Here is a 14769-nt window from a genome sequence, read left to right as displayed (position 1 = left end):
CTAACACACATGGTTTCGGTTATCCATGGTCAACTGTGGTCCAAAAATAATGTGTAAGTTTTAAATTGTGCACCCTTCTGAGTAGTGTGATGAAATCCCCCCCAGTCCCATCCGCGGTGTGAATCATCCCTTTGTCCAGCAGGTCCATGCTGCAGACCCTCCCTGTCAGTTTAGTCACATAATAGCCATATCGGTTATCAGACTGACTGCCATTGTACTGCAGTGCTTATGGGTAAGTAATCCAAATTTACTCAATAATGCCCCTGGCTGGGCTCAGTGGGTCAATGCCTGTAATCCCAGCACTTTGGCAGGCTGAGGCGGGCGGATCACTTGACGTCAGGAGTTTGAGACTAGCCTGACCAACATGGTGAAACCTCGTCTCCACTAAAACTACAAAAACTAGCTGGGTGTGGCACATGCCTGTAATCCCAGCTACTTGGGAGGCTGAGGCAAGAGAATCACTTGAACCTGGGAGGCAGATGTTGCAGTGAGCCGAGATTCCATCACTGCACTCCAGCCTGAAGGATACAGCTAAACTCTGTCTCAAAAAAAAAAGTAATAAAAATAACGCCTCTAATGTGGAGAAGTAGTGATACTGGCATATTGTTATAATCGTTCTATTTTATTATTATAAATTACTGCTATTAATCTATTATGCCAAATTTATAAATTAAACTTTATCATAGGTATGTATGCACAGAAAAAAACAGGATATGTAGGATTCAATACTATCTGCAGTTTAAGGCATCCATTGGGGGGGGTCTTAGAATGTGTGCCTGCAGATAAGGGAGTAGTGCTGATTCAGCACCCATATGCTCCCTTGCCCTACTTCCCCTTCCTTGGTCTCGCTGACTGAAATATAGATATAATGGCTGGAGCTCCAGCAGCCACCTTGGACCATGAGGCCAACTTAAGAATGAAAGGGGCCAGGCGCAGTGGCTCATGCCTGTAATCCCAGCACTTTGGGAGGCCGAGGCAGGCGAATCACGAGGTCAGGAGATTGAGACCATCCTGGCTAACACGGTGAAACCTTGTCTCTACTGAAAATACAAAAAAAATTAGCCGGGCGTAGTGGCGGGCGCCTGTAGTCCCAGCTACTCGGGAGGCTGAGGCAGGAGAATGGCGTGAACCCGAGAGGTGGAGCTTGCAGTGAGCCGAGATTGCGCCACTGCACTCCAGCCTGGGCGACAGAGCGAGACTCCATGTCAAAAAAAAAAAAAAAGAAAGAAAGAAAGAATGAAAGGCTTGTATAAATATGGTAAGATTTTTTAAATTTTTAAATAAAAGCAGGTATCTGGGATATTAAACTCATGAAGCTGCCATACCAGCCCTGAACAACCTACCTCTAAATTTCTATTATGACAGAGAAAAAGAAAACATCTATCTTATTTAGGCTGCTATTATTCATGTTTTTTCTTTAGTTCCTGCCTCCTGCAGGAGGCTTAAGAACTAAAGAATTTTATACTTGAAGAAATTTTAGGCTGGACGCAGTGGCTCACACCTATAATCCCAACACTTGAGGAGGTCGAGGTGGGCGGATCACCTGAGCTCAGGAGTTTGAGACCAGCCTGGCCAACATTGGTGAAACCCCGTCTCTACTAAAAATACAAAAATTAGCCGGCCGTGGTGGTGCGCACCTGTTAACTCAGGAGGCTGAGGCAGGGGAATCACTTGAACTGGGAGGTGGAGGTTGCAGTAAGCCAAGACTGTGCCACTGCACTCCGGCCTGGGTGACAGAGCGAGACTCTGTCTCAAAAAAAAAAAAGAAATTTTAATAATGAAGTTGTCTTTACAGTGATAGGTTTTGTTTCCTTTTTGAATTGACAGGTAGAAAAATAAAACTTAGGAAAAAAGTGCATTCCACAAAAAAGTGCATTTTGTTATTGTGAGCAAAAAAACAATTTAGGTATTCGAAACTGACAAAAACAAATCTACATGCTTCAAAAGCACCACACTGGGGACATGCTAAGATAAAACGAGGCTTTAGGTAACACTGGTATATTAATGCACAGTAGGGCTTGTCCTGAACACTAAGACTTCACCCCTTACCTGGACGAAGAAGTAGATGAGGCCAAGGGGCGGGATGATGATCGCGGCAATAGGCGTGGCCAGCAGGATAACGATGCAGGCACCAATGACGTTGAACAGGGAGCCCATGAACATCTTGATGACCTCCGGGATCATGGAGTCTACTGTGTCCAGCTCCTTGGAGAAGCGGTTCACCAGGTTCCCACTGGGGGTCCGCTCAAAGAAGCTCATGGGTGACCGCAGGATGCTGTGCAGCAGGTCCACGTGCAGACAGCGGGAAGCCAAGATCCCCCCGATGGACACGGCCATGGAGTAGCCAAACACGGCGATCCCTGCAGACACTCAGAGTTAAAACTCCACAATGCAGAGAGGGAGCTGACCAGGCACTGCAGGGAGGAGTGGCCATGTGGACGAGGCAGGCCTGGACTCCCAACTTCTAATAATAATAATGATGATGAGCCAGGCATGGTGGCTCACACCTGTAATCCCAGCACTTTGGGAAGCCGAGGTGGGTGGATCACTTGAGGTCAGGAGATCGAGACCAGCCTGGCCAACACAGTGAAACTCCGTCCCTCCTAAAAATACAAAAATTAGCCAGGCGTGGTGGTTGGCGCCTATAATCCCAGCTACTCGGGAGGCTGAGGCAAGGGAATCGCTTGAATCTGGGGGGTGGAGGTTGCAGTGAGCCAAGACTGCGACCACTCCACTCCAACATAGGTGACAGAATGAGACTCCGTCTCAAAAAAAAAAAAAAAAAGTAATAATGATGATGATGATAATGGCAGCTATTATTCAGACGGTACTTCCTATGTGCTAAGCGCTGTGCTGGGTTTTACATGTAACTAATTTTTATGATGACTCTGAATAACTTCTTTTACTACCCAATTTACAGATAAGAAAACTGAAGTCCAGATAGGTGAACGCCTTTGCCCTTAGTATACTGTGCCTAGCAGAAGCAGAACTGGGATTTTAATCCAGACAGCCTGCTCTTAATCCACATGCCATATTCTTCTAGACCAGGGGTCCCCAATCCTGGGGCCACAGATTGGCAGCAGTTCATGACCGGTTAGGAACCAGGCCCCACGGCAGGAGGTGAGTGGTGGTCACCTCCTGAGCATCAGCGCCTGAGCTCTGCCTCCGGTGAGCTCAGTGGTGGCATTAGATCCTCCTAGCAGGGCAAACCCTATCGTGAACCGTGCATGCAAGGGACCCAGATTGTGCGCTTCTTCTGATAATCTAACTAACGCCTGATGATCTAACGTGGAACAGTTTCATCCCGAAATCACCACCCACCATTTCCATGAAACCAGTCCCTGGTGCCAAAAAGGCTGGGGATCGCTGTTTTAGAACAGTGCTATCTGAGATAATTTTCTGAAATGATGGCTACTGAGCACTTGAAACGTGTCTAGTCTAATCAAATAAATCTTTAATTTTATTTTTCTTTTGAGATGGGGTCTCTCTCATCCTGTCACCCAGGATGGAGTACAGGGCTGTGATCACGGCTCACTGCAGCCTCGACCTCCTCGGATCAAGCAATCCTCCCACCTCAGCCTCCTGAGTAGCAGGGATTACAGACATGCGCCACCACGCCCAGCGAATTTTTGTATTTTTTGTAGAAACAGGGTTTTGCCATTTTGCCCAGGCTGGTCTTGAACCCCTGGACTAAGCGATCCACCCGCCTTGGCCTCTCAAAGTATTGGGGTTACAGGTGTGAGCTACTGCGCCCCACATTTATTTAATTTTAACAGTTGAAATTAAAATAGCCACCTGTGTCTTGTGACTACCGCGCCAGACAACACAGCTCTGGAACAGACGTTGTTGCTGTGTGAGTTCAGGTAATACCACACCCTCTCTGTTCTCTACCTTCCCTCAATTATAATTTGTAGGCCACAGTCCTTTCCCCTAATGGCAAGGAAAGGGGAGGGGAGGGATTGAGAGACTCAAGGAGTCCATGTGTGCTCTGCTACCGGTGGGTTTTCCCAAAGCCACCTCCTGGAGATCCTGAGACATTGGTGGTTCTCTCAAACAACCCATGGGAGGGCACTCTGTGTTCCAGAGCAGCAACTTCCTAGGAACAGAGAGGCTTCCATCTCGGCCTCTTTAATCGGGAAGACACCCAATAGGCAGGGGCTCAAGTAACAGGCTCTGGAGCCAATGCTGCCAAATCCCATCTCTGCCACTTACCAGCTATGGGACCTCCTACTGGTCAATGAATCTCTGTTTCCTCATCTGTAAAATGGCACAATGACGCTGACCTCGGAGCACTGTGGAATGTGCAGTCCCCACCTGGCAATGTGCCTGGCATACAGAAGTGCTCAAATGTGTCAAGACTATCCATTTACTGTGTATATATGATATGGACCATACATGTGTATTTGCAAACATGGCTCACATACTGCATAGCACAGTGGATAACAGCGTGAGCTCCTGAGCCAGACTGCCTTGTTCAATGCCAATGCTGCCATGTATTAGCTGTGTGACTTTTGGCAACCGACTCAACCTCTCTGGGCCTCAATTTCTGTATCTCCAAAATGAGGGAAATATTAACTCCTACCTCACAGGACTGCTGCAAGGATAAAATAAGTTAAAACATGTGGAAATGTTTAGAACAAATCCAAGCACCAAGTAAATGCTCAGTAAATGCCAGCTGTTGTTATCAACACCGCTGCATTTGAGGACTCCCATAGGACCACACAGAACAGTATAGAGCAGGGTTTTTTTTTTGTTGTTTATTTTTTGAGACAGGGTCTTGCTCTGTCACCCAGGCTGGAGGGCAGTGGTGCAATCATAGGTCTAACTGTAGGCTCAAACTCCTGGGCTCAAGCAATCTTGTGACCTCAGCTGCCCAAGTAGCTGAGACCACAAGCGCATACCACCACGTGACCTGTAGTTTATTTTATTTATTTTTTCTAGAAATAGGGTCTCACTATGTTGCCCAGGCTGGTCTCGAACATCTGGCCTCAAGCAATCCTTTGACTTCAGCCTCCCAAAGTGTGGGATTACAGGTGTGAGCCACCATGCCTGGCCAACAGCAGGGTTTCTCAATCTTTTGACAACCAAAAGCATCTCCAGATATTGTCAAACATCCCTGAGGGAAAACACTGCCCATAATTGGGAATTACTAGTATAAACCAATTTCCGCCCTCACTCAGCAGGCAAAAGTCCGCAAATGAGACCTCATGGAAGCTCTGTCACCGTGACAAAGCAAACATGGTCAAGGGGGTTCTCCCAACCCTCAGTGCTTCCAGAGGCCTCTGTCCTCAACTGTCCTCATCTGTAAAATGGGCACACTGGAGCACTCCTCTCGTCTACCACCAAGGCCCATATGAACAAAGCACTCAAACACCCACTCTACAAATATCTGAGTGTCTACTAGCTGACAGCTACCATTTTTCTGGGTTTGGCTTGGTTTGGGGTCCCACAAAACCCTGAGGACTCTAAGGATCCATTTCTATAATTAGACAAAGCCAGAACGGGGCCCAAATCAGGCAGGGTGGGAGACAGTGGCACCAACCTTGTGAAATGCCCAGGGCTCCATAGACGCTCAGCCGGACTTTCGTGTGCTCCTGGGTCCCGTTGACAATGGGGTCATCAGTCCAGAGGCTGAGCCAATAGTTGGAAGCCAGCGCGGACACATGGTTACACATGAAAAGGAAGATGCTGAGAAAGGAGATGAAGAGTCCGATGGCCTTCATGTAGTCCCAGTACACGGAAAGCTTGACCTGGAGATCACAGGAAATAAGGCAGCTTAGCACATGCACGCACCCAGCCCCAGCCTCACAAGGTCGGGGGCTTCACCAGCACTGCGCCACCCAGCTGCCTGCCTTTGCTCCTACGCAGAACACCCCTCCCCTTTAGCTATTCAACAAAGTCAGCAGTAAACAGAGTCGAGGGCCAGGCGCCATGGCTCACACCTGTAATCCCAACATTTTGGGAGGCTGAGGCGGGCAGATCAACTGAGGTAGAGAGTGCGAGACCAGCCTGGCCAATATGTTAAAATCCCGCCTCTATTAAAAATATAAAGTTAGCCGGGTGTGTGGTCGGCATCTGTAATCCCAGCTAATTGGAAGGCCGAGGCAGAATTCCTCAAACCCAGGAGGCAGAGGTAGAAGCAGTGAGCCAAGACTGCCCCACTGCACTCCAGCCTGGGCGACAGAGTGAGACTCCGTCTCAAAAAAAAGAGACAAACTCAGGGTCTCTGCCCTCATGCACGGAGCTTCCAGTCGCGTGGTGAGACAGGCTCCCATAAAATCATCCCAGATAAATGCATCATCACAGAGAAGGGCTGTAAACGGTGCACAATTCCACGTGAGTATAAAATCGGACATCCTGACCTAATGCAGTCTAGAGAGGTATTGGGGGAGGTTTTCTTCGAGGAAGTGACATTAAAGAGTTAAACCAAGGCTGGGCGCAGTGGCTCATGCCTGTGATCCCAGCACGTCGGTAGGCCGAGGCGGGTGGATTACCTGAGGTCAGGAATTTGAGACCAGCCTGACGAACATGGCGAAACCCCTTTCCTACTAAAATACAAAAATTAGCTGGGCATGGTGGTAGGCACATGTCATCTCAGCTACTCGGGAGGTTGAGCCAAGAGAATCGCTTGAACCCAGGCTCACACCTATAATGCCAGCACTTTGGGAGGCCAAGGCAGGACAATCACTTGACCCCAGGAGTTTGAGACCAGCCTGGGAAACACAGTAAGACCCTGACTCTACAAAAAATTTTAAAATGAGCTAGGTGTGGTGGTCCACACCTATAGTCCCACCTACTCAGGAAGCTGAGCTAGGAGGATCTCTTGAACCCAGAAGCTTAAGGCTGCAGTGAGCGTTGGTCGTACCACTGCACTCCAGCCTGAGCGACACAGTGAGGCCCTGCCCCTCACCAGAAAAAAAAACAAAAATCATCTGACCCTACGGTCTAGCTGAAAGGTAACAGGTGAAAGATAATAGGTCTGATGTGTAACTGATTGCTTCCTTTTGAGTTTTCAAGTCTCCATTCTGGAAAATGAAATACGTGGGTGAGGAGACAGGTCATAATTAAGAATGTGTTTATTTCACCACTTGGCTTTGTCACGCGGCCAAGTTGCCTGCTGTCCCTGAAATTAGCCTGCAGCGTTCAGGAACCTCTTTCTCATGAGTAGTGGAATGTGGTGGGCTCAGGGGTCAGAAATGACAAGTGTGTGGCCAGGTGTGGTGGCTCACATCAGTAATCCCAGTACTTTGGGAGGCGGGCCAGTCACTTGAGCCCAGGAGTTCAAGACCAGTCTGGGCAACAGGGTGAAACCTCATCTCCACAAAAAAATAAAAAAAATTAGTCAAGCGTGGTGATGCACACATGTAGTCGCAGCTACTTGGAAGGCTGAAGTGGGAGAATCACTTGAATCTGGGAGGTGGAGGCTGCAGTTAGCTATGATTGTGCCACTGCACTCCATCCTGGGTGACAGAGTCAGACCTTGTCTCAGAAAAATAAAAAAAGAAAACAAATTAAAAAAAAAAAAAAGGCCGGGCGAAGTGGCTCATGCCTGTAATCCGAGCACCAGCTCTTTGGGAGGCTGAGGCAGGCAGATCACAAGGTCAGGAGTTTGAGACCAGCCTGGTCAACACAGTGAAACGCCATCTCTACCAAAAATACGAAAATTAGCTAGGCATGGTGGCGCAGGCCTGTAGTCCCAGCTACTCGGGAGGCTGAGGCAGGTAAATTGCTTGAACCCGGGAGGCGGAGGTTGCAGTGAGCTCAGATTGCGCCACGGCACTACAGCCTGGGCAACACAGCAGGACTTCGTCTCAAAAAAAAAAAAAAAAAAGACACAAAGAAACGATAAGCGTGTTGTGCCTGGCTCCACTCTTGGTCCAACTCTGACAAGTAACAAGCCCCCTGGCTTTGATGTTCCTTGAATATAAAATTGGAGTTAAATGAGTATTAAATGGACCTGGCATCTCTGGCCCTTCCTTCCCAGGTCCTGCGATTTGGGGTAACTTCTCTGGCTTCCTGGAGGGTCACTAAGGGTAAGGCGAGAGAGGACACCAGAGTCACCTCTGCCCCTTGTTACGGTCCTGACTCTGATGACAAGTTAAGGAAGAAGCCAGGAACAGACAGTCCTGGGAAGCTCTGGACACATCCGGGCAGATCTAAGAGAAAGTGCCCCAGCCCCACTCCCCGGCTACCACCTTTCATGTTTTTTTTGTTTTTCTTTATCTGCATGCTTATTTTTTACCTACTTTAAAAATTCCATTCCCTTTAAAAAAAAAAAACAAAAAAAACCACATTTATTTTTAAAAATAAACTTTAGATCACCACCATAAATGGAGAATTATTAACACTTGCCCAAAATAGACGATCTTTAAAAACAATAAAACAGGAGCTCAAAACCTGGTCTCCTTGTTACAAAGAGAGGCTAGTGGTTGTTAGGTTGTGAAGGCAGGGTAGGACCCAACTGGGACTTTCTCAGGGACGTAATCATTAGGACCAAATGAGAAATGAAAAACAGGCAGGGCGCGGTGCTCACGCCTGTAATCCCAGCATTTTGGGAGACCAAGGTGGGTGGATCACCTGAGGTCAGGAGTTCAAGACCAGCCTGGCCAACATGGTGAAACCCTGTCTCTACTAAAAATACAAAAATTACCTGGGCGAGGTAGCAAGTTTCTGTAATCCCAGCTACTTGGGAGGCTGAGGCAGGAAAACTGCTTGAACCCAGGAGGCGGAGATTGTAGTGAGCCAAGATCGCACCACTGCACTCCAGCCTTGGTGACAGAGTGAACTCCGTCTCAAAAAAATAAAAATTAAAAAAAGAAATGAAACAAACATTCCTCTGTCATTTAATGTGTCTGTACACAACCGGACACCATCTCATGCACAACTGAACCCCACGTTGCAGGAAGCCCTGATTTAAAGCATCCAGCTCACCTCTAGCGAATGAGACCCCCTGAGCTGCTCAGGCAGTCAATAGAGCAGAGACTACAAGTACTAACCCTGGAGTTGGCCAGGGTTCAAATCCCAGTTCTGCCGCTGACCAGGGGTGACCTTGAGTAAGTCACTTAGCCTCTCTGGCCTCAGTTTCTGGTGCTGTGAATAGTACCTTCAGAGGTGTGTTGTGATGGACAGGTGAGTTAACATAGACAAGGCACTTTGCACAGTGCCCAGTGCACAGTGGGCGCTCTATAAACTCCAGCCACTATCATCACTTAAGGAGCGAGTCTCACCTGCCCTGTCTGCGCCTTGTCAGCCTCCATCAGCTTCCAGGTCTCCTCCTTCTTGGCCTCAGCTTTCTGCAGTTCTGCAGTGCTGTTGTGGTGCCTGCTGATGTCCCCGCTATAGGAGGAGGAGCTGCTGAGCTGCCTGGAGAAGCAAAGCACAAGGGTGTCAACCGCACAGATGCCTTGGGCAGGGTCGGAGGGCTCCCTGCTGGGACTGCTATTGTGGGTCTGAACCATGGCATAAGAGACGGAGTGTTTCCACATGCACACGTGTAAACATATATATGAATATGTGCGGCACACCCCACCATGTCACTCTCCAGGGTTATAGGTACCCAGAGACAGGCAGTGTCTCAGGCAGGAATGAGACCTATGGGAAACACAATCTGTGATGATCTCTGGGGGCCTGCAAAAAGCCCATGACAACTGGTATATAAAAAGTGCGTGCTTTTTTTTTTTTGAGATCAATGAGAATTCATCTCAAAAAAAAAAAGCCAATAAAAGATAAAACAGAAAGGGCACATTGTAGATCATTTTTCAAACATGAAAAAGATTCAAAATGTAACACATGATGAAAAACATAGGGCAAAGTACCCAGCTAGTTCGATTTTCTTGTTTTACAAATGTGGTGGGCATTGGGGTGGGATCTTGCCCTGACTGCTCCTTCATGCAAGCGTGTTACTCAGAAAGCATTATTTGGCCGGGCGCGGTGGCTCACACCTGTAATCCCAGCACTTTGGGAGGCCGAGGTGGGCGGATCACTTGAGGCCAGGAGTTCAAGACTAGCCTGGCCAACATGGTGAAACCCCGTCTCCACTAAAAATACAAAAATTAGCCAGGCGTGGTACCGTGCACCTGCAGTCCCAACTACTTGGGAGGTTGAGGCAGGAGAATGGCTTGAATCCCAGAGGCAGAAATTGCAGTGAGCCATGATTGCACCACCGCACTCCAGCCTCAGCGACTGAGTAAGACCCTGTCTCAAAAAAAAAAAAAAAAAAAAAGCACTTTTCGCACATCAGTGGTCATCAGCTTTACGCAGACCCCCAGAGAGGATCACAGATTGCGTTGCCCACAGTTTTGTGTTCAGTGGCTGACATCGCGCCACTGCACACTGCACTCCAGCCTGGGCGACAGAGGGAGACTCATGTCAGAAAAAAAAAAAAAAAGAAAGAAAAGAAATTATGGAGGTCATGCAAAACACAGCTGTGGCTCACCGCCGTGGAAATTTCTATACTTTCCTCCACCTACTTATCTCCTGCACAAGATTATAAGCTAACTGAGGTCAGGAGCCCCATGTGAGTCATCCCTGCACCCCCAGAACTGAAAACACTTCCTGAAGGCTGAATAAACCTCCACCACCTCCCCTCTTTGAACTAGCGCCTGGGGTTGGGTAAACTTTCCTTACCCATGAGATCTGTGCAAAGGTCTTTAGTAAAGGCCTAGTGAGGTTGAAGTGGCCCTCAAATCCGAAAGCAAGAGTGAGTTTTCAGGGAGTGGCAGAGGGAGCAATCGGAACCAACTCTGGATGGAATCTGGAATTCAGATGGGGAGCTGGGGCTTCCTGCTTCATGACCTAGGACTTCACACATCCACACACCTCGACAGAAAATCTTACATCCTTCTACACTCATGCACTGTCTGGAGTCTCCCACTAGAATTTAGGCTGTGTAAGATTGAGAAGTGACAGCGTGCTGGCAGCCCTCGCTCGCTCTCTGTGCCTCCTCGGCCTTGGCACCCACTCTGGCTGCGCTTGAGGAGCCCTTCAGCCCGCCGCTGCACTGTGGGAGCCCCTTTCTGGACTCGCCAAGGCCGGAGCCGGCTCCCTCAGCTTGCCGGGAGGTGTGGAGGGAGAGGCACTGGCGAGAACCGGGGCTGCACACGGCGCTTGCGGGCCAGCGCTAGTCGGCTCGGTGGACCCCGCACTCAGAGCGGCCGGCCAGCCCCGCCAGCCCGGGCAGTGAGGGGCTTAGCACCTGGGCCAGGAGCTGCTGCACTTGATTTCTCACCGGGCCTTAGCTGCCTCCACGTGGGGCAGGGCTCGGGACCTGCAGCCCGCCATGCCTGAGCTTCCCCCCGCTCCCCGCTATGGGCTCCTGCACGGCCCGAACCTCCCGGACGAGTGCCGCCCCCTGCTCCATGGCGCCCAGTCCCTTCCACCGCCCAAGGGCTGAGGAGTGAGGGCGCACGGCACAGGACTGGCAGGCAGCTCCACCTGCAGCCCCAGTGCGGCATCCACCGGGTGAAGCCAGCTGGGCTCCTGAGTCTGGTGCGGACTTGGAGAACCTTTATGTCTAGCTAAGGGATTGTAAATATACCAATCAGCACCTGTATCTAGCTCAAGGTTTGTAAACACACCAATCAGCACCCTGTGTCTAGCTCAGGGTTTGTGAATGCACCAATCGACACTCTATATCTAGCTAATCTAGTGGGGATGTGGAGAACTTCTGTATCTAGCTCAGGGATTGTAAACGCACCAATCAGCACCCTGTCAAAACGGACCAATCAACTCTCTATAAAAACAGACCAATTGGCTCTCTGTAAAATGGACCAATCAGCAGGATGTGGGACCAGATAAGAGAATAAAAGCAGGCTGCCAGAGCCAGCAGTGGCCACCTGCTGGGGTCCCCTTCCACACTGTGGAAGGTTTATTGTTTCACTCTTTGCAATAAATCTTTCTGCTGCTCACTGTTTGGGTCCACATTGCCTTTGTGAGCTGTAACACTCACCATGAAGGTCTACAGCTTCACTCCTGAAGCCAGCGAGAGCACAAACCCAGCGGGAGGAACGAACGACTCCAGACGAGCCACCTTAAGAGCTGTAACACTCACCGCGAAGGTCTGCAGCTTCACTGCTGAGGCCAGCGAGACCACGAACCCACCAGAAGGAAGAAACTCCGAACACATCCGAACAGCAGAAGGAACAAACCCCAGACATGCCACCTTTAAGAACTGTAACACTCACCGCGAGGGTCCGCGGCTTCATTCTTGAAGTCAGTGAGACCAAGAACCCACCAATTCCGGACGATAACCATGTCCGGATGATAACCATGGCAAAAGCGACACCTACCAAGTGTTTGTCTGTTCCAGGCACGGTGCTAGGCCGCATCGTCTCTGCTCTCTCCTGACCCCTATAGCAACTGCAGGTCCACAATCCTTTCTCAGATCTCCGCGGTCAGGTACGTTTAGGCTCTGACTTTGTCAATTTTTGTTGTTGTTTTGCTGTTTTCTGTTGTTTTTTTGTTTTGTTTTGTTTTTGTTTTTTGAGATGGAGTCTCGCTCTGTCACCCAGGCTGGAGTGCCATGGTGCAATCTCGGCTCACTGCCACCTCCACCTCCTGGGTTCAAGCGATTCTCGTGCCTCAGCCTCCCGAGTAGCTGGGACTACAGGCGCCTGCCACCATGCCTGGCTAATTTTTGTATCTTTAGTAGAGACAGGGTTTCATCATGTTGGCCAGGCTGGTCTTCAACTCCTGTCCTCAGGTGATCCGCCCGCCTCTGCCTCCCAAAGTGCTGGGATTATAGGCGTGAGCCACCATGCCTGGCTGACTTAGCCAGTTTTTTAAAAGCTAGTATGGTTAATATACTGCATACTCTATAAACCCCCAGGGATCTAAGGAAGCCCTCTATAATCAAACACGAGCATACTTCCTTTTTTGTAGAGATGAGGTCTTGCTATGTTACCCACTGTGGTCTCAAATTCCTGGCCTCAAGCGATCCTCCTGCCTCAACCTCCCAAAGTGCTGAGATTACAAGCATGAGCCACCACACCTGGCCTTGAGACAGTTTTAAATCGAATGCTGCTTCACAAAGCCTGAACCTTCCAGGCCCCGCCAAGAGACCTGAGCAAAGACCCACACCATGTAGGGAGCACGAGTGTCAGAAGCGTGGACAGATGGTTAAATCATGAGGCCTGTGTGAGTTGTGCCACCTGGCAAAAAGAGTGCCACATTCCTTCTTTGGGCCTCTGTACTCTGAAAAGCAAGGTCGTTGGAGGATTTGGGAGGGAAGGTAAAAGCCCAGGCCTTCCAGGACCTCAGGGGGCTGAGGCCTTTTTTTGTCCCACCTCTTGTCCTCCCACTGGCAGGGCAGGGTCCTCAGGTTGGGGCCTCCCTCCCCGCCCTTACCTCTGCAGTTGCTTCCCTGCACTGTCCGTCACCAGCATGCCATTCTCCATTTGCTTTGCTTCCTTCCCTGGACCACTGACGCCCGTGATCCCTGGCAGAAGAGAGACAAAGGGGGCAAGTGGGGTTACATGAGCCAGATGCTAAAACCAAGGGCAACAAAAACCGGCCACTTCAGTGAGGAGACCGCAGGGCACCTGGCCACCAGGATGATCAGAAAGTAGGAGACCTGCTCTGCAGAGGCCATGAACAGGCTGTCTGGTTGTGGGGCAGGTGGTATCTGGAGCTCAGTCCCTTGGGGTAGGGACAGTGCTTTGCAACTGTGCAGAGGGCTCCATCCACTGAGGGCGCTGGGCCTGAGCCAGCATCCTGTGCCAGCAGCAGTGGGTAAAACCCAGCCCAGAAAACAGTAGCCCTGCTGTGTTAAGCTCACTTCCTAGGACCAGGATGCAAGGAAACGCATGAGGGAAAGGGCATAGCCCCGTGATTCCCAAGCATTGAAAGAAGAAGTGATATTCAAAATAGATAACCAATTTGACAAGGCCATTAGCCAACAGGCAGAGGCCCGGAGACCCCTGTAGTGCCAGAAGTTAACCCTTCAGTTCCTAGACCACAGAGAGGTCCCAAGAGTTCAGGGTAAAAGGTGCCTGGGGCAGTGGCTGTTTCCACAGTAATAAAGCATTTCAACATTTGAACAACTGGGGAACCAAGTTCTGCCAACAACCAGGTGAGCTTCAAAGTGGACCCTTCCCTGATTGAGTCTTCAGATGAGACCCCAGCCCTGGCAGATGCCTTGGGTGCAGAATTAGGAAGGACACTGATAAGGACACCAAGGGACACAGCAGCTGGATATCTGCCCTGATCCCAGGAAGAATCCACCCAGCATCAACAATAATCACCGGAACATCAACAATGACAATGACAGCCAACATTTATCAAGTGCACTCGGGCACCGTGTGTCGTGTCAAAACAGATCATATCTCTTTCCCGGTTCACAATAACTCAGTGATGATGATGACTACTGCCCCCACTCTGCACTGACTGCCTCATTCTTTGGTGCCAGGAGAGAAAGGAGCACAATGTAAGGCACCACAGGGCTGACCCCAGAGAAGGTGGGAGAGGACCCAGGACAGAAGATACAAAAGGGATAAATATGCAGCCAGCAGCATGGTCAGGGTGACCCTGGGAACATGCTCGGGTGATGACACGAATAAAACCAGAGCTCAAAAATGCAAGATCTTGCAGAAACAGCCACAGGGAGACACAGACACACCTGGAAGGGAAGAGGGGGCTGCAGATCATTCCTGGAAGCAGGGAGGCACTCCCTGCCAGGAATTCTCAGTCTTGGTTGTAAATGAGTCACGGGGGGCTTTATAAATGAGCAGGTGGCCGTCGGGCACGGTGGCTCACACCTGTAATCCCCAGCAC

The 14769-nt window shown here is 49.8% G+C and overlaps 1 protein-coding gene across 9 annotated transcripts in view; it reads right to left on the bottom strand.

Annotated features, from left to right (window-relative positions):
* Window positions 1-14769, bottom strand: part of LOC101130854 (multidrug resistance-associated protein 1) — a 190068-nt gene that overhangs the window by 25875 nt on the left and 149424 nt on the right. For all 9 annotated transcript variants that reach the window (XM_055365324.2, XM_063699510.1, XM_055365320.2 and 6 more), the window contains 4 exons: window positions 13345-13435; window positions 9228-9363; window positions 5543-5750; window positions 2050-2360 (listed from right to left, as the gene is read on the bottom strand). In XM_055365324.2, the coding sequence (XP_055221299.2) occupies window positions 2050-2360; window positions 5543-5750; window positions 9228-9363; window positions 13345-13435 (746 nt within the window). The remainder of the gene's footprint in view (window positions 1-2049; window positions 2361-5542; window positions 5751-9227; window positions 9364-13344; window positions 13436-14769) is intronic.

This window comes from Gorilla gorilla, chromosome 18 (assembly GCF_029281585.2).
Source record: "Gorilla gorilla gorilla isolate KB3781 chromosome 18, NHGRI_mGorGor1-v2.1_pri, whole genome shotgun sequence".
NCBI classification, from domain to species: domain Eukaryota; kingdom Metazoa; phylum Chordata; class Mammalia; order Primates; family Hominidae; genus Gorilla; species Gorilla gorilla.
This window is presented reverse-complemented; position numbering and strand designations above follow the sequence as displayed.